The following is a 26960-nucleotide window of genomic DNA, read 5'->3' as shown; positions in this document are numbered from 1 at the left end:
GCAGGGTGACAAACCAGAAGCACGGTTGGGAGACAGGGACAGATCATTGTCACCCTATAAAAGAAAGAGCCTGATTAAGAAACACCATGACAGCAGCAAAGTTCAGATCTTCTATTATTTGCGTACGTTAGCATTACATTTCCTATCCTTGGTCTCTTTCTTTCCAAATTTAAAAGTACATGTTGCAGTCATTCAACTTTTGAAAATCTGGCCCTTTTACAAAAAAAAAAAATTATTTGTCATTTTAAATCTTGTGATACAATTCGGTGGAATAGCCACAGTTACGGGTGGATAGGGTTAGGTAGAAACAGCAGAATCAAAGGAAAGACTTGCATAACTTGTGCCCATCCAAGACTGAAGATTTTATCTTGAGATTTACTTCTCTGACCACGCTTGTCTGATGAAAGCTCATCTTCACTCGGGTCCGCTGATGGTGAATGAAGCCTCTTTGGATTAGGCTTAAAGAAGGGTTATCTGGGCACTGACAATTCTTTTCATTGAGTTTTCTCACAATGCTCCAGAGGAAATGCAAATACGTATTTTTCAATAGGCAGACCATCAGGAAAGTCTAGTAACTGCAAATTGCATAGAACTTTAAGGCCGAGTACTCACGAGCATACATGTCCGATGAAACCGGTCCGCGGACCGTTTTCATCGGACATGTCTGCCCGGGGACTGCCCGGGGACTTCTGTTCGATGGCCGTACACACCATCGAACAGCGGTCCGCGCGTAAACAATACGCGGGGCGTGTCCGCGTTGTCGCCGCGTCGATGACGCAGTGTCGCCGCGACAATGAAGCGGCGGCGTGGGCGGCCTGCCTTTAAAAGGCTTCCACGCATGCGTCGAAGTCATTCGACGCATGCGAGGGATGGCGGGCGGCAGGACATGTACGGTAGGTCTGTACAGACGACCGTACATGTCCGGGCGGAAACCTGTCCGATCCGCCCGAAAATGGTCCGATCGGGCCTACACACGGCCAAACATGTCTGCTGAAACTGGTCCGCGGACCAGTTTCAGCAGACATGTTTGGTCTTGAGTACGGGGCCTCAGAATGTTGCCTGTTTTAATAAATTAATAATTGGTATTATCTTACTACATGATGACTTGTTCCGTCAAAAAATGAAAATGACTAAAAAGAGTCGTATCATTCTATGCATTATTAAAATATGTTCTTAAAAAATCGAATTAAATTTTTTTTTTCGGTGCACGACATGGGTCAGTAGAAATTCAATGCGTTCACTTGCAGATAACTGGATTCATTTATTGGAATATTATTATCATAAGACTGGGGTTTTCAGGTCATTGAGTGTGTGAGGCCTCGTACACACGACCGAGTTTCTCGGCAAAAACCAGCAAGAAACTTGCTGGGAGATATTTTTTTGCCGAGGAAACCGGTCGTGTGTACATTTTCGTCGAGGAAACTGTCGAGAAACTCGACGAGCCAAAAAGGGAGCAAGTTCTCTATTTCCTCGACGGGAATGGAGAAAATTGGCTTGTCGAGTTTCTCGACGGCTTCACAAGGAACTCGACGAGGAAAACGATGTGTTTTTCGCCCGTCAAGTTTCTCGGTCGTGTGTACGAGGCTTTACGAAAAAGCAAGAACTTAAGTTTAAAACTGAATTCCAGTTAGATATAATAGACACAAAATGCAGTATATTAAAATCCAAGAATAAAAATGTAATATAATGAAGATTACCAATTCTTGGATGTACTAGCTGCATTATTATTCTTTTTTTCAGGCTAAGTGCATTTTCTCAGAGTGATCATTAGTATTTTTTAGTCTTTTTTTTAAAAAGACAGAGCGATAAAAAGGTTTTTACACCACAGGATTTCACTGAAGATTTAAAGTCCCAGTCGCCACCCATTGACCTATTATACAAAATTCTCAAATACACCGTGTCACATTCATTTTATTTGATACATCTTATCCAGTCCGATAGGTCCTCACATTGGGATATCCATTGCTCTATGCGTTTCTTATGTGTGAACTTCCTGCAGTTGAACCAGTTAAAAACAACAGGCTGAAGGAAAAAAACTTGCTGAATGGTAAGAAGGACCACAGGGGGTCACAGAAGAAAAATCACAGTGAACGTGTGAAAGTTTGCCTGCCACCAGTCCTTTTACTGTACTGTGCTCCACCATTATTATTAAAATTGAATTGCAGCCACTGTCAAAGACATACAGTATATTACCAAAAGTATTGGGGCGCCTACCTTTATGCCTAGTACACACGATCGGTTTTCCCGACTGTCAAAAGACCACCGGGAAAACAGGGAACCTGCTCTGTCCCTTTTCCCCTGTGCACACGGCCAGTTTTCCCAACAGGAAAAATGCCAAGAGAACTTTAGTCGGGAAAACCGGCCATGTGTATGCTCCCTCGCAGTGTTTCCCATAGGAAAACTGCAGGGAAAAAAACGCAGTGATACGCGGCGAGAAAAAAAGAGAACATGTTCTCATTTTTTAAACCGCAGTTTTCCTGTCGAGAAAACTGCTAAGGAGCATACACACGTCTGGTTTTCCCAGGCCAAAGGAAAACACAGCAGTTTTCCCTGACGGGAAAAACGATCATGTGTACTAGGCATAACACGCACATGAACTTTAATGGCATCCCAGTCTTAGTCCGTAGGGTTCAATATTGAGTTGGCACACTCTTTGCAGCTATAACAGCTTCAGCTCTTCTGGGAAGGCTGTCCACAAGGTTTAGGAGTGTGTCTATGGAAATGTTTGACCATTATTCCAGAAGCGCATTTGTGAGGTCAGACACTGATGTGGAAGAGAAGGCCTGGCTCAGTCTCCAACCTAATTCATCCCAAAGGTGTTCTATCGGGTTAACGTCGGGCCAATCAAGTTCCTCCACCCCAAACTCATTCATCCGTGTCTTTATGTACCTTGCTTTGTGCACTGGTCCAAATCATTTGGTGGAGGAGATTATGGTGTGGGGTTGTTTTTCAGAGGTTGGGCTTGGCCCCTTAGTTCCAGTGAAGGGAACTCTTAAGGTATCAGCATACCAAGACATTTTGAACAACTTTATGCTAAAAACTTTGTGGGAACAGTTTGGGGATGGCAGACTAAGGACATGGATTACTGGAACCATGTCCTGTGGTCTGATAAGACCAAGATAAACTTATTTGGTTCAGATGGTGTCAAGCGTGTGTGGCGACAACCAGGTATGGAGTACAAAGACAAATGTGTCTTGCCTACAGTCAAGCATGGTGGTGGGTGTGTCATGGTCTGGGGCTGCATGAGTGCTGCCGACACTGGGGAGCTACAGTTCATTGAGGGAACTATGAATGCCAACATGTACCGTGACATACTGAAGCAGAGCATGAACCCCTCCATTTGGAGACTGGGCCGCAGAGCAGTATTCCAACATGTTAAAGACCCCATAAAAACCTCCAAGACGACCACTGCCTTGCTAAAGAAGCTGAGGGTAAAGGCGATAGACTGACTACGCATGTCAACACACCTAAACCCTATTAAGAATCTGTGGGGCATCCTCAGACAGAAGGTGGAGGAGCGCAAGGTCTCTAACATCCACCAGCTCTGTGATGTCGTCATGGAGGAGTGGAAGAGGGCTCCAGTGGCCACCTGTGAAGCTCTGGTGAACTCCATGCCCAAGAGTGTTAAGGCAGTGCTGGAAAATAATGGTGACCACACAAAATATTGACACTTTGGGCCCATTTGGAAATTTTCACTTAGGGGTGTACTCACTTTTGTTGCCAGCGGTTTAGACATTATTGGCTGTGTGTTGAGTTATTTTGAGGGGACAAAAAAATGTACACTGTTATACAAGCTGTACACTCACTATTTGTATCCAAGTGTCTTTTCTTCAGTGTTGTCACATGAAAAGATATAATAAAATATTTACAAAAATGTGAGGGGTGTACTAACTTTTGTGAGATACTGTACATATGATAGTATACAGTGGTGTGCTAAGCAGCTCACCCTCCAGCATTCGGAAATACTCCAGCGAGATGGTGATAAACCAATAATCAAATTAGGATTTTCTTGACTTTTTCTCTCTAATATTTCTGTGCAAAAACCATTGAAATCATCACTGAAATGTGTTCATGGTAAAAATAAACGACAATTCCTGATTACAAGCCTTCACTATCTTTGTCCACCATACTGATCTAAAGCATGGGAGCGGGAATGCCAGAATCATGTCTTGCTCCTAAAAATCATTGCTGACTATTTGACCTAGTTCACCCACATAGTTTCCATAACAAAACATTTAGAAAACCCTTTTTTGTGTTTTCTCTATGCATGCAAGCGTGAAGCCCCCGAGCCGTGAGCAGAGGTCCCAATTAATTGTTATTTATTGGAACCAAGACAAAAAAGGAGAACGCTTCCTAATTAACTTTAAAATTTTTAGCCTTTGGTGGTTTGGCGAACATGACATTTCTTTATTATTCACAGAGAGGTATACATTCTGTTTTTATGTTGTACATCATTGTAAAAAAATCTCTAAAAAATTAGTTGTTTTGTGTTGGATGATTTATTAAAAAAGTTAATTGAACCGACCGAGATGTTTTTGCTTCAGTGAGAAAACTGGGTCAAGAAAATGTTTTATTTGCTTTTGCATTTTTCCTTTAACCTGTTTTTTTTTTTTAACCGGTTCCCGACTGCCGCACGAGGATGTACGTTGACAGAATGGCACGGCTGCGCAAATATATACATACATATTAATTTGCGAGCCGTGTGTGTGTGTGTGTGTATATGTATATGTATATATATATATATATACGCATAGCAGCACCTGTAAGTCATGTATGGAGGCTTGTGGAGTAAAGGAACACTATACCGAGGACATGTGGTGAACTTAGGCACACGTGGGGAAAATTACTGGTCTTCAGCGCCCCATTCAGTGCATTCATTACTATGACCAAGGGGAATAAAAAGGTGACATTGTTACCAGTGGAGGCCTGTCCATTAGGGGCGCATGGGTGTCGCCCCCCTATCTGTCCCCCTGATCTACATACAGGGCGCCAGACCATGGATTCCAATGGGGGGATTTCGAATCACGTGATTAGAGCCAAAGGCTCTTATAGGCTTCAAATAAGGGTGGGCTCGGGGCACAGAGCACTGCGTACCGAGCCCACCCAGTTGTGTGACAATAGCGAATGCATATTCGCTATTATCACACTGATTCTCCTCCCGACCTATCAGGAAGGGGGTTGTTAAACCTGTTTCCTGATTGCCCAAAAGGAGAAACCATCCGATTGGTCACAGAGGAGGAGATGTACGGCCGAGGAGAAGCATCCCGGGACATGGAGGAGACATATCCTGGTATATGTGAGACACATACTGGGACACAAAGTCTGAGGGGGAAAGCTGCCACCGCCGCCTGTCAGCACAGAGTGAGTGAGCTGGCGACGGGGGGCCACGGGGGGGGGGGGGGGCAGGTCTGTCCGCCACCCCCCCCAACCGATGGAGCACCAGCCACTACTGATTGTTACAACATAGCTTAGTAACATAGTACTTCTTTTGCAGTCAACTTCACCAGGCCTCAACAAAATCCGGGCGCCAGGCCCCAATTGCGACAAGAAATTGTGACCTGGTGCCTGCCGGTAATTGAGGCCGCAGCTTTGCGGCCTAGAAGGCCGCAAAGCCGCGGCCTCAATTTCCGGCCAATTTCCGGCGATCGCGCGGTGGGAGAGGTGGGAGCCCCATCGACAACCGACACGTGATCGCCGTAATTTAAGCCATGGCTTTGCAGCCTTGTGAAAGCCCAAGCTGCCTTCTGTGACCTGGCGCCATCTGGTAGTGGCCGTTGGCATTACAAGTAAAACAGCAGTTCTAATGTCTGTTTTTTTACTGTTTTCATTGCCATCTCCTTTCCTCTAATTAGAACTCCCAAACATTATGTATATTTTTTTATTCTAACACCCTAGAGAATAAAATGTCGATCGTTGCAATACTTTCTGTCACACCGTATTTGCGCAGCGGTCTTACAAGCGCTTCTGCGCGCGAGCTTGGCGGGACGGGCGCGTTTTCTGGCTTCTAACTTTTTTAGCTGGCTCCTAGATTCCAAGCAAATTTGTCAAACCCTGCACTTCACTATAATCTAGGGAGTTGGAGAATGTGCACACGATCGTTTTTAATGTCATGGAAAAAAAACGTTTTTCTCGACATTATTCTTGTCAAGCCTGCCTTGCATACACACAATCGTGAAAAAAAAATGCTCTAGCAAAGCGCGGTGACGTACTACACGTACGACGGCACTATAAAGGGGAAGTTCCATTCGAATGGTGCCACCCTTATGGCTGATTATGCAAATTTCCCTTCTCATAACTTGCTTCTGAGCATGCTCGTTTTTTTTCGCCTCGTTAAAGCGCACACACGACCATCTTTCACAACGAGAAAAACGACGACGTGGAAAAACGTTGAGAAAAAATAGAGTAGGTTCTACATTTTTAATGCCCATTTTTCTCGTCAAGAAAAATGCTCTGGAGCCTACACACTATCGTTTTTAATGACCAATTTAAAAAATTGCATTTTTCTCATCCTGAAAAACGGTCGTGTGTACGCGGTATAACATTGAAGGGCAATCAAGCATGTTTAGCACACATAGCTGAGGAAAAATCTCTTTATGGTGGTATATCCATCCGAACTATCTTTTCACTTCTATTGGGCCATCACTATCACCTCAGGCACAAAGTGTATGGAGTTTTTTCTTAAATTTAGAGGAAATTTCACTGCTGTGAGACAATGGCTAGACTAATTTATCATTAGTAAGGAAAGGAAAAGAAGAATGTTTTTAAATAACAGACAAGGTATAGGGAAGTTACAATTATAGGAATGGAAATGCCGTGTATATCTTCTTGACATGTTTAAAAAGCGTAGCCTGAGGATGGTGCTGTGATCTGGCAGTGACAAGGTTTGCCCTCCTATGTGTGCTTGATATATAGGTCCAGACATCATAAATTATTAAAAACACACATGCAGCTGCAGTGAACACCTGAATGAAGCCATGGACCACAGCTGGTGAGAAAAGTTTGTGAATAGTTTCCATGGAATCTCTTTGTAACTTCTGGTGGACAGTCATCATATATGCAGTATGTTTCGATTTCAGTGAAGTTAGTGGCAACAGTTAAAGAGTAACCCCATTTTTGTTAAAAGAAAAAAAAACATTTATGTGGTATTTATCTATTGGTGAATTGACCCCAGTGTCATAAAATAACTGGCACATAAAGGGGAATAGCAGCCATGATGGGCCCCCTGATATACTGGGCCCAGCTACTATTGCCCCACTGCAACCCTGTTTGATACATCTTAAGCCTCGTACACACGACCAAGTTTCTCGGCAAAAACCAGCAAGAAACTTGCTGGGAGATATTTTTTTGCCGAGGAAACCGGTCGTGTGTACATTTTCGTCGAGGAAACTGTCGAGAAAACTCGACGAGCCAAAAAGAGAGCAAGTTCTCTATTTCCTCGACGGGAGTCTCAAATTGGCTCGTCAAGTTCCCTCGTCGGGCTGGTTTTCGACGAGAAACTCGAGCGTGTGTATGCTAAGAAACCCGCTCTTGCTCAGAATAAAGTATGAGACGGGAGTAAAAGTAGCATTTGTAATGGAGATAACACATTTTTCAAGCTGTAACAGATTGAAAAGTGCAAATCGTCTCTTAACAAACTTTTACTTAACACGCAAACACATGAGATTAGCAAAAGCAGCCCCAAGAGTTTAGCCAGTGGAATCGAACTTCCCCTGCCGTGGTATGTGTTGTATGTCACCGCGTTTGAGAACGAGGAGTTTTTGTCTTGACAGTGTGTACGCAAAGCAAGCTTGTCGAGTAACTCGACAAGCCTAACAAGGAACTCGATGAGGAAAACTGTGTTTTTCGCCTGTTCTTGTGTACGAGACTTTAGAATGTGTCTTTTTTTTCTTTTCTGATACCTCAACAAAGCCAGCCGCTTAGAATATTTCCCTGGCTCATTTCAGGCAGCACATATGTAGAATATTTCCCTGTAGTTCATTCCATGTAGTCATGTATTAACTAATAGAGTTGATGGCATGATTTTGGGCACGTACTGTGATTTATATCCGCTGGGCATAAATCAGGAAGGAGTACACAAATCGGCATGCAAGATCCAAGAAACACATATTTAAGTATAGCACAGATTGTTCTTTTATCTCCTGATTTATTGTACATTCAAGTAATTCTACATCCAAATCTTTCCTTTTTAGTCCAGGAGTAAAGACGAGCTGTAATTTTTTTATATTTTTTTATTTATTTTTTATTTTTAGAGAGGTTTTTCCTTAATCCCTGCCCTGTAGGTACTGCAGGAAATGCCTTGTAAGTAGAAAAATTCCCCTTTTAGGGCTTATTCGCATGGACATCTTGGGGGTAGTTGAGCCCAGTGTTACCACCCCTGACTGCTCACCTAAACACAGAACTTCAGAAGAAATTTGCAGCAAAATGGCATGTCTCATCCAAGTGAATGGGACTGCTCTGTAAATGCCTTGAAACCATGTGTAATGCATGCAGTTGAGGCACAGTGGATCAGCATTTTAAAGATGCAGCATGTTTTTCAACTTGTCACTGGTTGTTAAAGTGGTTGTAAGCCCAAAATGCATTGCATGCTAGCTCATTATAAAATACCTTAGATTGAAGCTGTTGCAGTGGCCCCGAACACCGCTGTGACCGGCGACATGCCTCATGGAGTTATTTACAGGTTCCGGCTGCGCCGGTCGTCATCATTGGCGCATGAGCACTGAAGAAATGTCTCCCTTGTGCCGTTTCTTTAGTGCGCTTGCGCCGATGACGGCGCAAGCATATATGGTAAATATCTCCTAAACCGTGCAGGTTTAGGAGATATTTACAGTACCTACAGTTGAGCCTTATTACAACCACTTTAATGACACTGTTGGCGTTAGTTGACAGTGGGCCGAATCTATAGCCAAATAGCAAGCTGTCTATTGCTTGTAGATCAGACCACTGCCTGCTGTCAATCACAAGGAAAGAGCAGACCTGATTGAGAACTAGTGTCTGAATCCCCATCAGGGTCCACCCACCCAGCTTTACAAATCCTCAACTGCCATGCCATCTGTGTGACATCTGCAGCAGCCGGGCGGAAGGTCAGCTGCACTGAGGATGGGTGTCCGCATGGACACTCAAGGCTCAGTGCTCCAGTGCATGCCGTGTGTGCCCCAAGCAATCTCCTGAAGGCAGCAGCATAACCTAGGGTTGTCACCTGTCTAGGATTCACATGGACAGTCCAGGTTTTGAATCATGTGCCAGGGTTTCAGCCTGCCTGAAAACTGGACGCATTACTCAGACAGGGCTGTGGCTTCCCAAGTAACCAAGATAATTGCATAAAAATCTGTTGACATCCTGGAGCTGTGGGGGGCAGGTTTAGCATCACCGGGGGACCGGGCAATGATGTCAGCAAGAGCAATTTGGTCACACACACTGTTCACAGCAGTGCACTACGCGCGCGACATTACTAGTATTCCCGGGCCACCTAAAGGTGCCCCAAGTCTTTTCTAATACTATAGTATATAGTACAAGAAAAACAATTGCCCTGCACCATGGTAGTGGTGTAGTGAGTAGCACTTTTGCCTAGCAGCAAAAGGGTCGCTGGTTCGAATCCCGACCACGACACCATCTGCCTGGAGTTTGCATGTTCTCCCTGTGTCTGCGTGGGTTTCCTCCGGGCACTCTGGTTTCCTCCCACACCTGGTAGGTAAATTGGATCTTGTCCAAAATTGGCCCAGTATATATGTGTATGACTGTGTGTCCCTAGCGTGTCGAGATCCTACGGGGTAAAATGACCGCACCAGTCAAGCAGACACTGGCTGGAAAAGCGCCCAGAGGCGATTCAGTTCGCATGTGTAGCGCTATACAAGTCATTCATTCATTTATTCATTCACCATTAAAGTGTTCAGGTTTGGCTTAAAGAAAAGGTGGCAACACTAGCATAACTCCATGTACTTCTTCTATTCCAAGAATAGGGTTTTAAGGTACGGTAAGTCAAAAAAGAGAAGAGAAGCCAGGTTAAAGGTGCTGGAGGAGCAGGGATCACCTAATGCATTTCAAGCAACTGCTAATGAGCTCCTGATATTCTTTGCTGGTATCGTTAAATTGCTGCAAATTGTCAGTTGGTAGGATAAATAAGGGCATGAAAAAAAAAATCCTAAAACAAGACAAAACCGTATTTACGTGGCGTTCCCAAATAACCTTAAGTGCACAACATGGTTTAATATTTATTTGGAATCCCCTTTCAGCATGTACTAAATCCAGATACTTTGTAAAGGAACATTTGTACATCCCTTCATTCCACACCTTGCATTACTCGGTCTACTTGTATTATTGTCAGACTGGAAAACTCCCACAGCCACTTCAGGGCAGGGAATTGGAAGGGCTTTATGAACTCCCTTGTTAATTCCAGAGTCAGGAAAAAACTCTTACACTTTGCGCAGAAGTGAATAGAGGTCTGGATTAAGCTGTCAGAACATGTGAAAAAAAGTAGAAGAAAAACATAATAGCAGCCAAGAAATTACCTGAGCGTGTCTCTACATCCGCACTGTTTGTGTATATGTCATTAGATCATGTTTGCTGTAAAGTCTTTTCCTCTTAAATTTGAAGGGGGAACATAATGTATTTTTAAACCTCTGGTGCTTTTGCCAGATATTCCGCAGAATTTTACGTTAGGATTGTCATATAGTAAAGTTACAAGACACAGTGCCAATGAAGAGTATAGGGAATGGTCTTCTTGCTGGTAGCCATCTTGTCTTATCTGTCTACAGACCTTGCTTATCTTTTCTGTTAAAAAATAAAAACCTTCCCCGTCACCTAGAAATTTGTATGGTTAATAAATACAGGTTCTTGTACAGCTAACTGAATTTACGCAGCACTTTATACATATATACTGTATGTTCACATCAGTCCCTGCCCTAAGGAGCTTACAATCTAAGGCCCAGATTCACAAAGGAGATACGACGGAGTATCTCAGATACTCCGTCGTATCTCTCAGAGTATCTATGCGGCTGATTCATAGAATCAGTTACGCATAGATATCCCTAAGATCCGACAGGTGTAATTGTTTTACACTGTCGGATCACTGTCGGGGAGTTTGCGTCGTAAACCAGCGTCGGGTATGCAAATTAGGAGTTACGACGATCCATGACGGATTTTCGCGTTCGCTACGTCGCCGCTAGTCTAGTTTCCCGTCGCAAAGTTAGTCGTCGTTTTCGGTGCCTTAACTTTAGACAGCAAATGTATTGCTGTCTAAAGTATGGCCGTCGTTCCCGCGTCGAAATTTAAAATTTCACGTCGTTTGCGTAACACGTCCGGGAATACGGAAGTACGCTACGCACGTCGCCGATCGCAAAAATGACGTCAGTTCGCGCAAAGCACGGCGGGTTATTTCTAAACGGAGCATGCGCAGTAGGTCCGGCGCGGAAGCGCGCCTAATTTAAATTGTACCCGCCCATTCGATTTGGACCGCCTTGCGCCGGATGTATTTACGATACACCGCCGCAAGTTTCCAGGTAAGTGCTTTGTGGATCGGGCACTAAAACTGAAAACTTGCGGCGGTGTAACATAAACGGCTTACGTTACACGGGCGCAATTGTACCTGAATCTGGCCCCTTGTGCCTTAAGTCACATCCATGATCCATACACATACTAGGGCCAACATACATAGGAGCCAATTAACCTACCAAAATGTCTGTGTGGGAGGAAACTGGAGTCCCCAAAGGAAACCCACGCAGGCACAGGTAGAACATGCAAACTCCAGGCAGGTAGTGCCGTTGTTGGGATTCGAATCGGCAACCCTAGTGCTCCTAAGCGGAAAGTGCTAACTACATAGTCACTGTGGTTCTATTATTATTTTTGGTGTACGCTGCCTGCAGCCCAGTGCACTGAACATTTTCCTCATCTGTAAACTGTCCATACACTGTTACGTTTTTGGGGGCTAAATGAAATAAATTAACAGCTTCCTCCATCCACACAAATGAGGTGGATGGAGGAATCCCCTCTGCTAGGACATTGTATTCTGAAAGTGAATAGACTGATCAGTGGCTACAGCTTCTGATTGAGGAAGGTTTTCTTCCAGAAGCTGATCAAACAGTCGACTTCTGTCGAGCAGGGGAGGGCCACACATTGAACTAAATTTGGCTGGTCCCTGCTGAACCAGACACATTTTGACTGGTGTATGCCAAGCTAAAGATGTTGAGAATGGAGCCAGGTGCCGGGACATTGTAATTTCTGTGAAACTTTAAGCTTCCAGTGCAATAAAATTTTGGTGCGTACCACATTAACAAAACAGATAAACAGACCTGATACATGTCTATGCCACGCTTGCCAGTTTCTATTTCAAAGTGAAATAGAAACTGTCACAGGTTTCACACCTAATTAACAAAGAGATTTTGTCAGCTTTCAATATTGGACCTTGTATACAGGATTTGATCTGTCTGTTGGTAACCTGGAAGACGGCTCACGTACCTCTCTCTGCTGGTGCAGTGAACACACTACATGAGCAGAGATTGCATATAGTCAGAAAAAGCTAGACTGCTAACACTGGCAAAACAGGACAGGGGTGACAGAAGGGACAGTTCCAGCTCCCCTGCTCTCTGTGCTTTGTCTGGCTTAGGAGGTGGGGGGGGCGCAGGTTTTTTGCCTATGCCACTCTTTGTTAGTTCCTCCCTGTTTCTAAACACACCCCCAGTTTGATGAATGGATAATGAAAAAGCAGGATCAGTGACTCCATGAGGTCATGCCTCTGCTTTTTTCCCTGTCAGGCTGTTTTCTTACTGAGCATGTGTATTCAGCTTAGCCTAATTAGCTGCTAGTGGTGACCTTCTGTCTCCCAGTCTGAGCACTACTGTAAAGAAGATTAAAGCGGAGTTCCACCGAAAAATGTAACTTTCGCTTTTCAAAATCCTCCTCTGGTGTCACATTTGGCACCTTTCAGGGAGGAGGAGGGAGCAAATACCTGGATTACACAGGTACAACATCCGGTGCCTCAAACCCCCCCCCCCCCCCGCTGTCTTCTGGGAGACACACATGTCCCAGAAGACAGCAGGGACCAGTGGGATTGTGCAGTGCGACTCGCGCATGCGCAGTAGGGAACCAGGAAGTGAACCAGCAAGGCAAAGATGGCAGTGCCTCTACCCGAGAGCTGGGTTCCAACAAACTAAGATTAGTTGAATGTAAAATAGTTTTTAGTTTATCGAATAACTGGTGCTTTCTATTTCTTACCAGAGTTTTCCTTTTTAAGCATTTCATTATATCCCTTCTTTCATAGTATAATGTGAAAAGGGAAGTTTAGTTGGACTCATAAAAGATTAATGGGGCATGTGAGCAGTCTCTGTGGCGTTTGCCTAGTGTACGATTATTAAAAGTTAAGTAGCCAAGATTACACTGTCCAATTAATCTGAAATAAATTAAAATTAAATGAAAAAGAATGCAAGTGGCAAACTTCCATGGGCCTACAGTGTGGTATTTTTCGGTTTCTTGGCCAAAGCACCATGAAAAAAAATTATATCTCTGACATTCCAGAGAAAGATTAATTTTACCCGGTTTTTGGCTTGTCTATGACAATATTGCTCATAAGCTTCTATTCTGATGTTGCAGTTCATAATAAAAATAAATTGCTAGCTTTCTTTAGTATGTAGCATTAAACTTCAAGTCTGTATTAGGTCGCATTCATTGCAGTGTGTCTTTTCACACTGGGGCGGTGCGCCTGCGGGACGTTCCGAAAAGTCCTGCAAGCAGCATCTTTGGGGAGGGTTGGGAGTGCTGTAATTAGCGCTCACAAAACGCCCTGCCCATTACAATGAGTGGGAAGCGCTTCTAAAGGGTTAAAAACACCCCGCTAGCGCTCGAAAAGTGGGGTAAAAGCGCGGCAAAAACGAGCAACGTTTTAGCGCTGAACGTCGGGCGTTCCAGTGTGAAAGTAGCCTTAGTGATGCAGGGGTTGGTGGAAGGAACCAAAGAACGTAGCAGGGGTCCAGGCATCCGACACTCTCAGAAACGAACAGTCGTGAAGAGGCTGCAGTGCTTGAACAGAGAGCAGACACAGCGAGGTAAATATTATGCCTGTCCCTTTTCTGGGACCTTTCTATGTTGGTTGAACTGGATAGACTTGTGTCTTTTTGAAACCAGATTACTATGTAAGCAAACAGAGCAGAGGTACTACAGACCAGGTAGCTCTGTATTTTATGTTAACGTTTTTTCTGAGTGAAACCCCTGCCTGCCTGTCACCCACCGGCTCTAACACTGAAACCGAGTGATCAAACACCGCTGATCACTCAGTTCTCAATGCTCCTTGTGTAGATGGGTTGGGGTTCAAGTGGAATAATAAAGAGCTCCTTCAAAGGCACCATCCCCTAAGAATATGCGACTATGTTTCAAGAAAAGGTTGAATGGGGTGGGACTTTGTATGTGTCTTGAAGGAGTTAATAAATATAGAATTATAGAAAAATAAACAAGTTTTTTTTTTTCTGCCAAAGGACAGTAATACCACAAAATCGAAGCATGAAATAAAACCATGTTACAGTTTAGAAGTTTCAAATTCAGGGTGTGCGATTCCCAGTCAGAGAAGATAGGATTTCCGCTTTGTCAGGGCCTTTGAAAATGGCACAATGAAATATCATATGAACTCTAAAAACAGAGGGCCAGATCCACAAAAACCTGGCGTAACTTAAAAAATCCCATTTAAGTTACACTGCCTTAAAATTTCTACCTAAGTGCCCGATCCACAAAGCACTTATCTAGAAATTTCAGGCTGTGTAACTAAAATTCCGCCGGCGCAAGGCGTTCCTATTCAAATGGGGCGAGTCCCATTTAAATGAGGCGCGCTCCCGCGCCGGCCGTACTGCGCATGCGCGAAGTTACGTTACGCCGAGTTTTGAGGATCGCGACGGCTTAAAAAAGTTGCGTCGGGAAAAAAAATAAAAATGACAGCGTCGCTCGGCATGCATTCCTGAGGGAGAACTCCATGCCAATTTTCAAAGAAAAAAACGGCATGGGTTCACCCCCCAGGAGCATACCAGGCCCTTAGGTCTGGTATTGGTTGTAAGGAGACCCCCCCACGCCGAAAAATCGACATAGGGGGTCCCCCTACAATCCATACCAGACCCGCTACCCGGCCGGTCAGGAAGGGAGTGGGGACGAGCGAGCGCCCCCCCCCTCCTGAGCCGTGCCAGGCCGCATGCCCTCAACATGGGGGGGTTGGGTGCTCTGGGGCAGGGGGGCGCACTGCGGGCCCCCCCACCCCAGAGCACCCTGTCCCCATGTTGATGAGGACAGGACCTCTTCCCGACAACCCTTGCCATTGGTTGTCGGGGTCTGCGGGCGGGGGCTTATCGGAATCTGGGAGTCCCCTCAAATAAGGGGGCCCCCAGATACCGGCCCCCCACCCTAAGTGAATGGATATGGGGTACATCGTACCCCTATCCATTCACCTGTAGGCAAAAAGTTAAAGTTAGTAAACACACAACACAAGGCTTTTTAAAATAATTTATTATTCTGCTCCGGATGCCCCCCCTGTCTTCTTTATTAGCTCTATTAGCAGGGGGGGCTTCTTCTTCCACTCTCCGGGGGTCTTCTCCGCTCTCCGGGGGGGGTTTCTTCTTCCGCTCTCCGGGGGGGGGGCTTCTCCGGACTCCGGGGGTGTTCTTCCATCTTCTCCCCTCTTCCGCTCTTGACTCGGCGAACCCCGGTTCTTCTGCAGATGTCCGGTGCCTTCTTCTTCAGCGCTGGCTGCCTGCTATCTTTGTGTGTTAGCTCAATTTCAAACAGGCAGCCGGCGCGGTCTTCTGTGACGTCAGGGTCTTCTGTTCTTCTCCCCTCTTCCGATGTTGCCTCGTCGCCTGTTGTCGCTGTAATGATGGAAGCGCGCCTTGCATCCCATTTATATAGGCATCACCGTCCCATCATGCTCCGGTAGGTACCCACGTGGTGGGTGCCTACCCACGTGCACCCACCACGTGGGTACCTGCCGGAGCATGATGGGACGGTGATGCCTATATAAATGGGATGCAAGGCGCGCTTCCATCATTACAGCGACAACAGGCGACAAGGCAACATCGGAAGAAGGGAAGAGAAGACCCTGACGTCACAGAAGACCGCGCCGGCTGCCTGTTAGAAATTGAGCTAACACACACAGATAGCAGGCAGCCAGCGCTGAAGAAGAAGGCACCGGACATCTGCAGAAGAACCGGGGTTCGCCGAGTCAAGAGCGGAAGAGGGGAGAAGATGGAAGAACACCCCCGGAGTCCGGAGAAGCCCCCCCCCCCGGAGAGCGGAAGAAGAAACCCCCCCCGGAGAGCGGAGAAGACCCCCGGAGAGTGGAAGAAGAAGCCCCCCCTGCTAATAGAGCTAATAAAGAAGACAGGGGGGGCATCCGGAGCAGAATAATAAATTATTTTAAAAAGCCTTGTGTTGTGTGTTTACTAACTTTAACTTTTTGCCTACAGGTGAATGGATAGGGGTTGTCGGGAAGAGGTCCTGTCCTCATCAACATGGGGACAGGGTGCTCTGAGGTGGGGGGGCCCGCAGTGCGCCCCCCTGCCCCAGAGCACCCAACCCCCCCATGTTGAGGGCATGCGGCCTGGCACGGCTCAGGAGGGGGGGGGGGCGCTCGCTCGTCCCCACTCCCTTCCTGACCGGCCGGGTAGCGTGCTTTGGATACGGGTCTGGTATGGATTGTAGGGGGACCCCCTACGTCGATTTTTTGGCATAGGGGGGTCCCCTTACAACCCATACCAGACCTAAGGGCCTGGTATGCTCCTGGGGGGGAACCCATGCCGGTTTTGTTTTTACAAATTGCCGTGGAGTTCTCCCTCGGGAATGCATACCAAATGCCGTCGCTGGAATGGGCTTTTACATGGTGTGACTAGTTTACACTTTGTAACATCAGCCCTAGTTTTACACTTGCAAAATAACACTTACGGCGAAAAAACGAAGCTGGAAAGCTTTGTGGATCGCATTAAGTGCTAATTTGCATACTAGAAACGGCATTTCGACTCGAAATGCCCCCAGCGGCGGATGCGGTACTGCATCCTAAGATTCGGCAGTGTAATTCAATTACACATGCCTGATCTTCTGCCTAACTTTGGAAAAGGCCTTTTGAGGATCGTTTCCAAAGTTAGACACAGACTGAACAGCAGTTAAGTCTGCGTATCTCTTTTGAGGATCTGGCCCAGAGGGTATTGATAGAAAAAAATTCAAGTAGCATATTTGATATAATTCAATACAAAAACTGAATAAAAAGAAAGAAAAGAAGAGGTGAAAAAGTACAAAATATACATACAATGAGGTTTACACAATCATTGGATATACACTATTGATCCTCAACATAGATTATTACAAATTAAATATTACATTAAAAAACACTTTGGCCTATATGTACAGTTGCATGTATGTGGAGTGGTTCTTCCGTGTCTTGGGGAGGTATAAACAGAGGTGTATATATATTGAACCATAGAGGTTATCGAAATGCATTAAATTAATCAAGCATGTTGAATGTATATCTAAATTAGAAGGAGAAAAAAAAAGGGGGACACTTACCACTGAGCTGTAACTGCCAGACGCCGATGCGGTGGACAAATAAGGGTTTACGTGCCTGTGAGGACACTCCCCCCTACAGTATTTCACCCCACGGAAGGGACAGGTGGGTCCCTATATATGTGAACAAGAAAATCTAGTGAGTTGATCATTTGAAGGTGAATGTGTTTAAAAAAACAAAGAGGGGGGAAAGGGAAAGTGTGTAGAGAGCTGGTGACTATCAGTCACCAGCTCTCTGCTCTGCCACCCCCCTCCCCACATTTACTGAAACACTTGGTTATGAAGGGGGTGGGAACAGTCAGCGGCTCACTGAGAGGCTGAGCTGGGTGCCAGTCCAGGCATCTGGGTGAATCCCGACCATATGGTCACGATCTTTCCCCAACCTGGACCGGCTCTGTGTTGTCAGCCGACACAGTGGGATTCAGCCTGCTGTCTGATGAAAATGGGTCAAAGGAGTGCAGAACGGACTACACTCCTGTGATCCACAGCAGGAGAAGAACAGCCAAATTAGCTTTGGCTGTGCTTCTGTTTAAATACAGCATCATATTCACTGTTCAAAGGAGTTCCCCTTTGAGTGGGACACATTATTCCAAAGTCATCATAAAATACATACATTTTTCACAATTTTTTTTTGGAGAAAAAAACAAAAAAGACCCGACAACAGGTCTAGAACACCCCACATACTCTGAATACTGTCAGAGATTGTTTGTATTAGTTGTTTGTTCAGACTCTGGCAGACAATGCACATTCCCCGGCATATCGCTGTCAATCCAGAGCCTAATCCTATTAGCCACACCTTTTTTTATTCTGTGTCCAATATTATGCTGAACACTTTGACACACAATGATCATTTGCCAGCGTGCAGGAAACCGTCTGGCGCCGGCAGAGGAATCACTCCAGCGTGTCACTCCATACCTGGAGGCTAGGAGGTGTATTATAAGAATGTAGATAGATCAGAGTGTCAGCGTGGTGCTTGTGGCTGCAGGGTGTGTATTTCTAGACTTCTCGGCCAGGTGTGTTTTTCTTTGTCGGTTAAAAAAAATGCAGGCGTGTATGCCAGTCACAGCGCAACCTATTGTTTTACATGTCTACTGTACCTCGCTGCATGGCTGGTGCAGGTAAAGCCAAACGGTGTTTTGAAAAATATGACATGTCCATTATTTTCTGCATTTAATACATGGGGAGGCCTGCAGTAGTCAATAGCATCACAGCAAAATGCATAGGACATACATTGATGCTCCGTACACTCGTCCGAGGAACTCGACGGGCAAAACTCATCGTTTTGCTTGTCGAGTTCTGTGTGAAGCCGCCGAGGATCTCGGCGAGCCAACTTTTCTCCTATGAACAATGAGGAAATAGAGAACATGTTCTCTATTTGGCTCGACGAGGAACTCGTCGGCTTCCTCGGCCGATAGTGTACATACGGCCGGGTTTCTCGGTAGAATTCAGCTCCGATCGAGTTTCTGCCTGAATTCTGCCGAGAAACTCGGTCGTGTGTACGGGGCCTCAGATGTGTTGGCAACAGGTATTAACAAGCCTTAATCAATGGCTGCTAGCCCTATCCACTCCATATTGTGAATTTGTGCATCCCCCAGTGGGCAAACATGGCCCCCGCACAGGCGTACACTATAGTTAGTACATATAAACAAAACTACACAAGGCAGCGCTACAAATAAATCAGCACAATACACTTGTTAGGATGTGCTCTATCATATAAAGTGTGATGGTGTTGGTGGCAGGTCATCACTGCGAACGTGTTTAACAAGATTGTCATCTGGCTGGACTTTCACTTTTTACAGTGTGCGATAAGCGCAAATTGTGAATTATATCAGACTTGCTTTTCACATGTACTAGGTTAGGGACTAATTCTATAGAATTCACCTACTCCATAAAGCCCTTGTATTAGGTAGGGCTGGTTCTGGATTTTTGGTACACTATAGTACACCTGCGGAACCGAAGTCTTAAGGAAAAATTATGTTTCCCAAAGTAGCTGGCCGAAAGTCTGTTTTAGTTTTGTAATGTATTCTAGAAGCATAGAGGTATTTGGTTACTATAGGCAGCAACTAATAAGGGATATCCGTGTGTTCATGTAGTTTGCATTTTGGTACAATGTCTTGTTTTGTGTTAGCGATCAAAAGCATAAGAACATATGGGGGGGGGGGGGGTTATTTACTAAAGGCAAATCCACTTTGCACTACAAGTGCAAAGTGCACTTGAAATTGCACTGAAAGTACGCTTGGAAGTGCAGTCGCTGTAGATCAGAGGGGGACATGCAAGGAAAATAAAAAACAGCATTTTAGCTTGCACATGATTGGATAATAAAATCAGCAGAGCTTCACCTCATTTCAGATCTACCCCTCAGATTTACAGCGACTTTACTTCCATGTGCACTTTCAATGCACTTTGCACTTGTAGTTTGCACTTGTAGTGCAAAGTGGATTAGCCTTTTTTAAATATCCCCCATTGTTGCTGCTGGTCTGAGAGCTAGGGATGAGTTCAGGTCTGGTCCAAACCCAGAAGGAAACTTTCCATACCAACGGTTTTAATCTTTTCATTTTGTAATATATTCTAGAAGCATAGAGGTATTTGGTTACTATAGAAATGAACTAATAAGGAAAAGCCATTTGTTCATGTAGTTTTCATTTTTGTCTTGCTTTCTGACTGCTATTGATCAAAAGCATAAAAACATATGGTATTTTGGTGCTGATAGTCTGCAGGTATATTAAGGGCTAGGGATGAGTTTGGGTCTGGTCCAAACCCAGAAGGAAACTTTCCATTTCAGGCTAATCAGTAGTGGGCAGGGGATTCCCCACCCACCCCGCTTCCCCACATCTGCAGGTACACAAAGGGGCAAGGATGCTTGTGACCTCATTGACTTAATATGGCCACATATCATTGACCTACAGTAATACATTGACCACATGGCCTTATTAGGTCAATGATGTACATGCAAATAGGAATTCTCCATCTTCAGCTGACAGCTTCTTTCCGGGTTTGGACCAAATCCACGCTCAAATTTTGGGCACATTTTCCCCAAAATTATTTTTCAGTGCATTAGACCAATAATTCAATTATAAATCAAGCAAAAAAAATAAATAGTTTTTCTAGTATTAGGTAAAGTGGGAAAGAATTAGTACTCTTGTTGTGTCTTTACTTCCATCTTGGGCAAGAGAGATCTACCCTCACTTCCTGTCCTGCTGACAATGAGTTCATCAGCTGGGACATATTGGAAAATCTGCAACAGGGACATATTAGAAAATCGCCAACGAGGGACACAGACAGAAAAAAAAATCCCTCAGGGGTTCTAGCCTTCCCCATCTACTAAAGGAAAGAATCTTCATTTTTATCTGCCTTGCTGTTTGGAGTTCTCCTTATTTCCTGTCTGGTAAAAGGTTGGCAGGGCAGGAAGTGAGAGGAAATCTCCCTAAAGTTCATCACACATCTGATTGTATAATCTACCAACAAGTATGTAGTGCAAGAACCTTCCTGATTGTATGCAAATTGGTTGAATAGTTTAGGTAGGTCCTCATATTAGTTTTGGTAGATCTAAAGTGGATTATACAGAGATTGTATAGTCAGAGTGGTGAGTCTCATTGGCACCCAGATACAAATAAAAAACCTGGCCGGGGTTTTAACCCTTTTCCAAGTCCAAAACTCAAGCCTGGTACACACGACCGAGTTTCTCGGCAAAAACCAGCAAGAAACTTGCTGGGAGATATTTTTTGCAGAGGAAACCGGTCGTGTGTACATTTTCGTCGAGGAAACTGTCAAGAAACTCGACGAGCCAAAAAGAGAGCATGTTCTCTATTTCCTTGACGGGAATGGAGAAAATTGGCTTGTCGAGTTTCTCGACGGCTTCACAAGGAACTCGACGAGTAAAACGATGTGTTTCGCCCGTCGAGTTCCTCGGTCGTGTGTACAAGGCTTAAGAGAATAAATTGTCTGGACATATATTTTAACAATTCCACAAGAGATTTGGGAGGTGTTGGAGGTATGGGTTTGAGCAGTGTTTGTGACCCTCAGCTTTGCTGTTGGATGCCTCCATTGTGTTCTGGCAGGAGGTGAACTTTGAACGGCATCATCTTATCACATCATCTGATTCATGCCCTGATCCTTTATGAGTACAATTTTTCCCTCTGTCAGTTACTAGTGACACTACAAAACCTCTTTCCGGAGGAAGATAAACAAATCGGTCATGCACATCTCACCTTTTTATTGATTAGGATCCAGAAACATATTTCATGTATGGTGAGCACTCAGATAAGATTATTTTTCATCATTCATCTATTAAAGCAGCTTTTACGTTACAAAGATCACAGAGGACGAATCCATGTCACGGCCAGCTGGCAGACAAATAGGGCATGTCTAATTAACGGTTTGTCTTTAAACCTTCAATTCCAAAAGATACACGTGTTATAGTGCAACTAATCAAAGTCTAACATGGAACAAAAAGTCTCAGCTTGACTGCTTAGGATCTTTGAGGGACAAGCACGTGCTGGTGTTCTACAGTCCATAAAAGGATTTAAAGGTCCCCGGTGTCAGCTGCTCAATACCCATTTCACAGCTGTATTTGTGCGCAGATGAAGTTCATAGCAGTGTGGTATGTTGCTAATATAAAGGTACACTCTAGACAAAATTGTGCATGTATTGTGGAACTAAACCCATCATTTTAAAGGACAAGTACAGCGAAAGCTCGTTTGCCTGTACTTCTCCTGTGGATCACAAGAGTGCAGTTCATTCTGCACTCTGTGACCCGTTTTCAGCAGACAGCAGGCCGAAGCCCACTGTCGGCTGGAATCACAGAGCCGGGCCAGGCTTAGGAAAGATCGTGACCATATGGTCGGGATCCGCCCACATGCCTGGATTGGCACCCCTCTCAGCCTCACAGCGAGTTGATGTGAGGCTGAGACGGCCTCAGCTCAGGGAGCTCTAAGGACCAAGCGATCGGCTGTGTTTGATCATGCTGTCAACCGAATTGTCAAGCCATCAACTGGTTGGTGCCTAACAGCACCATGGCAACTGCAGATCAATCAGAGGCTAAGATTGCAGCTTCCCTTGGTGTAAAGAATAGGAGGGTTTAGTTCTGCTTTAAACTGACTGATAGAGCTGAGGTATTGTCACAGGACTGGTTTCTGCAATGACAGATCTGGTGCCTGATATAGAGATTACAGCATTCCATGGAATAAAATAATAGTCCCCAAGAAATTCCCTTATTTTCTGGGATTTCCTCTCACTTCCTGTTTTGCTATGAGAGAGGAAGTGAAGGGAAGTCTCTGAAATGGGACACAGATGGCGGGGAAAAAAATCTAACCCTCCCTTACTCTATCCAAAATAAACTTTGCCTATAGTTCTACTTTAGGTGCTTTTTGCTTGCTTAAAAAAAACTATTATTTTAACTCCTTGCTGCCTGTACACATATATGCAGCCTCACTGAAGTGGGTCTTCTATCATGTCGTCGCATATGTGCGTACATGTGTTTGTGCTGGAAGTGCAGAGGGAGGGGTGTGTGTAGTTAATGCCGTGCGAATGGGAGCAGGTAACAAACATGGTGGGGGTTTCTCAAATTTGACTGCAAACGTAAAAATACACTTTAAAGTATTGAACCCATGGCATCAGCATGACAGTCAAGTAACCAGCATTTGTTAAATGGCAGCCAACATGTTTCTCTGGGAAAATTTCCTTTGAGGGTTTTGGGGTTTGAATTAAAGCCTAAGTTTAGCCAAAATAAGAACAAAAAAGAAGAAAAATCAGCACAAGGGACAAAATGAGCACAAGGGACATAACTTACAGTCAGTAAAATGTGTCTCTTGTGCTGATGCCTCTTCTTTTAGGTGAAATCTTCTTCTGTTCATGCACCCCCTGACCCATGCCGCTGTAATCTTCTGGTGTGGTGAGGGTTAATAGAACTAAGGGGCTGGCACAGGCTCTCATTAAGTGTGCCTGGCTATGCCCACCCTTTCCGCCAAGCTCTGCCATTCCTAGAAGCCTACTACTGCTTCTGTGAGTGAAACACATGTTCCTTATGCTGGTACCATAGCCATACTATAGCTTCCATCAATGACAAGCGATCTATGAATGGAGAACGGGTGGATGATTGAAAGGTCTGCCTCCTCCATTCATAGCTCTTAGGCTTCTACTTCATCAATTTCAAACTATAATTCCCCAACAAATATTTTCAGTACAGATCTGAACATCATTGGATGCTTTGAGACCACTAGCACACATTGATAAATTAGATCAATTTTGAATGTTGTTTTTTTATTATGCAGGTACAATAGTTTCCATACAGTATATATTATTTCATCTTTGTATTTAGCTATATGTCCAGCTATAATAAGACAACTTGAGTCATATTGGCAGTTTTTTTTTCTTCTATTTAAACTTACTTTTATGATTGTCACAGGAGGAAACAAGTTGAAGAATCAGCACTTTCGTCTGAACTGGGCCTGGATTTCAATAGAAAAGGAGTACTATGTGGTGAATGAAGATGCCAAACATTTAGAGATCATCTTGAGGCGTAGAGGATACCTGGGCGAAACCTCCTTTGTCGGTAAGTTGTTGAAACTCCTATCTATTCCATATTGCTCATTAAAATTATAACCATTTGATGCTAAAACAATTGCCAATTTGATATTATTTATCACCAGAGGGTCTGTTTTGTAGAATGGAATTACAAGACCCTCTGCAGCTCAGATACTATGCAACCATTTCCTCTCTTTCTCTATGTATGGACTTTATGATTGTGTCCAAGGATGACCATAAATAGTCAGATTCCTGAAGCAGTGCACTCAATCAAAAAAACAAATTTGATAGAGAAGACTATGAAGCAATGAGTGCTTTCAGCTGTGCTCACTATTTTTTCCCACAGATTTTTCAAGTTGTTGGAAAATTTCTGAATAAGTGGACAACTGGCCTTTTTTCTAAGTTGCATGTGCTGCTAACATTCATAAGCCAAAAGAGGGTGGGTAGATGTTTTTAAGTACTCAGATTCCATGGTTTATGCATATATCATTATGATAAATCAAAATTACCACCTCAGTTAGGGTCCTTACACACGGTACTGATGTATGAATGCCAGACCTTCTTGGTAGAAAGTCCTTGTGTGGTAAGTCCTGGAGGTATGGCCAGTTAAAACATTTTTTTGAGGCTCTCCCACAGCCGCGTAGATCTGCGGAAAACCTACGCCCCCTCGAGAGAATCAGTCAAGGAGAAACAGGGAAAGGAGTTATCTCTAAGATCTATAAAAATTTAATAGAAGTAGATCAATTGGACATTCCACCATATATCAAAAAGTGGGAGGAGGAATTGGGATCCTCTCTGAGTATTCTAGAATTAAAACAAATATGGAGAAGAGTGCATACCTCGTCAGCAAATAGTAAAATAACTGAATTAAATGGGAAGTGGTGGGGCAGAAGTGCTATAATAATTAAGGTAGAAAAGTTTAAAAATTTTGTAAAAGCAAACAAAATATATACTTGTTCCTTTTGGATACGGAAAAAAAAACAAAAATCAAAACTCCACATACAAAAACTTCCACATATGATGCGAAACCAGGAAGGAGACATGGCGGGCAAATGAAAGGCGGGCAAGTCTCGCTACCTTCTCTTTATAAATGGTTTAGTCTGAAGTGAAAAAAAAAAAAGAAAGTCCTTGTGCAAAAACGCAAGGATGGTCTGAATAGCATATATTTACATGCATTTACAGTATTCATATATAAGTGCTTCAAAATTCTCCTAGCTCCCAGAATGCCAAATATTAAATTAATTGAATCTACCATTCAAATCTAGTTTACTGATTAAAACATGGCATTAGTTTACTAATATTTACGCACTTAAAAGCCAGGGACTTCATTTAGATCAGTAAAAAAAACTGTAAAATATGCAAGAGCCGTAAATCTCTAAGACCCCTTTCACACTGAAGAGGTGCTAAAACAGCCGCTAAAGCGCTGGTCGTTTTTGCTGTGCTTTAGCAGCATTTTTGCAGCACTTTTCAGGTGCCAGCAGGTCGCTTTAAAAACAACTAAACAAAAGACCCGTTTTGCGGCGCTTTCTAATCGCTTTTAAGGCACTTTGGAAGTGCTGCCCATTCATTTCAATGGGCAGGAGCATTTGTGGAGCACTTTTTACAGCGCTCCAAACACGCCCCAAAGATACTGCCTGCAGGACATTTTCTACCACCTTGCAACCGCACCGCTCCAGTGCTTTTCAGGCGCTATTTTTAGCACTAAGACACCTATAAAGTGTGAAAAGGGTCTTAAGCCCTGTACACACAATCGGTTTGTCCAATGAAAACAGACCGATGGACCGTTTTTATCGGACAAACCGATCGTGTGTGGGCCCCATCGGTTTGTTTTCCATCGGTGGAAAAAAATAGAACATGTTTAAAAATTTTCCTATGGATAAAAAAATTATAGAGAAAACCATCGTCTGTGTGGAAGTCCATCGGTCAAAAATCCACGCATGCTCAGAATCAAGTCGACACATGCTCGGAAGCATTGAACTTCATTTTTCTCAGCACATTGTAGTGTTTTATGTCACTGCGTTTTGGAACAGTCAAATTTTTGACTGATGGTGTGTAGGCAAGACTGATGAAAGTCAGCTTCATCAGATATCCATCGGATTAGATTCCATCACATATCCGATCGTGTGTACGAGGCTTAAGTGTTTTAAAAGGCTAGATTCTTATAATGGTACATTTTTATTCCTAGTGACCTGACAAATTGTGTGAAATGCCAAGATCTTAAATGTTTACAAGACCGGTTGAGTTGATTCCAGTATGCAGTTAAAGACTGCCCCATTATAAAGTGTCTCCATTCCAAATATTTTATTGAATGGCCTTTGTTGCTGCAGGATTCAGCCAGTGTTCCATCTAACCTTTCTTTTAGCCCTCTGTAGTTGTGTCTATAATTCCTACAATGGTTTTGTTCAGAAATATCAATATAATTTCTAGCAAAGCAAAGGAAAATGAGAAAGTAAGCCCTAAACACAAACACTAATGGGTGAACTTTGGTTAGACTAACCACTTGTTGACCTAGAGATCAAAGTCTGAGATACCCCCAATATTCTAGCTCTGCCCCTAAAATGCCAATGACAGAGGAGTTCTTTTAAAGTAGTTTCCCTTTGCCAGTGATGTATTTTACTTTTGTAAGAATTTTCTTTTGAAAATCAGAAAATTTGTGCGTTTTGTGATCCGATGATGCCACCATTTATTTTTAAACCTTCAAGTTCACCTCATGCTGCTACAGAAAAAAAAAATTGTGTCTGGAAATCTTCTTTTCTTTCGGGGAATTTTCTTTTCTTGCACATGCACATTTATTTTTTGACTACATTCCGTGCACGATTCTCCCATCATTGATTAGAAAATCATTTGTTTTTCAAAAAAATTCCAACATGTTAAATTATTAAAATTCAATGGCCGCACGAAAACCGGCTGTTGCTGCAGCC

The 26960-nt window shown here is 44.0% G+C and overlaps 1 protein-coding gene across 1 annotated transcript in view; it reads left to right on the top strand.

Moving 5' to 3' along the window:
* FREM2 (FRAS1 related extracellular matrix 2) overlaps window positions 1-26960 on the top strand; it is a 249492-nt gene that overhangs the window by 84415 nt on the left and 138117 nt on the right. Inside the window, exon 3 of the mRNA XM_040340373.1 lies at window positions 23921-24067. Within this exon, the coding sequence (XP_040196307.1) occupies window positions 23921-24067 (147 nt within the window). The remainder of the gene's footprint in view (window positions 1-23920; window positions 24068-26960) is intronic.

Source organism: Rana temporaria, chromosome 2 (genome assembly GCF_905171775.1).
Source record: "Rana temporaria chromosome 2, aRanTem1.1, whole genome shotgun sequence".
Taxonomy (NCBI): Eukaryota; Metazoa; Chordata; class Amphibia; order Anura; family Ranidae; genus Rana; species Rana temporaria.
This window is presented reverse-complemented; position numbering and strand designations above follow the sequence as displayed.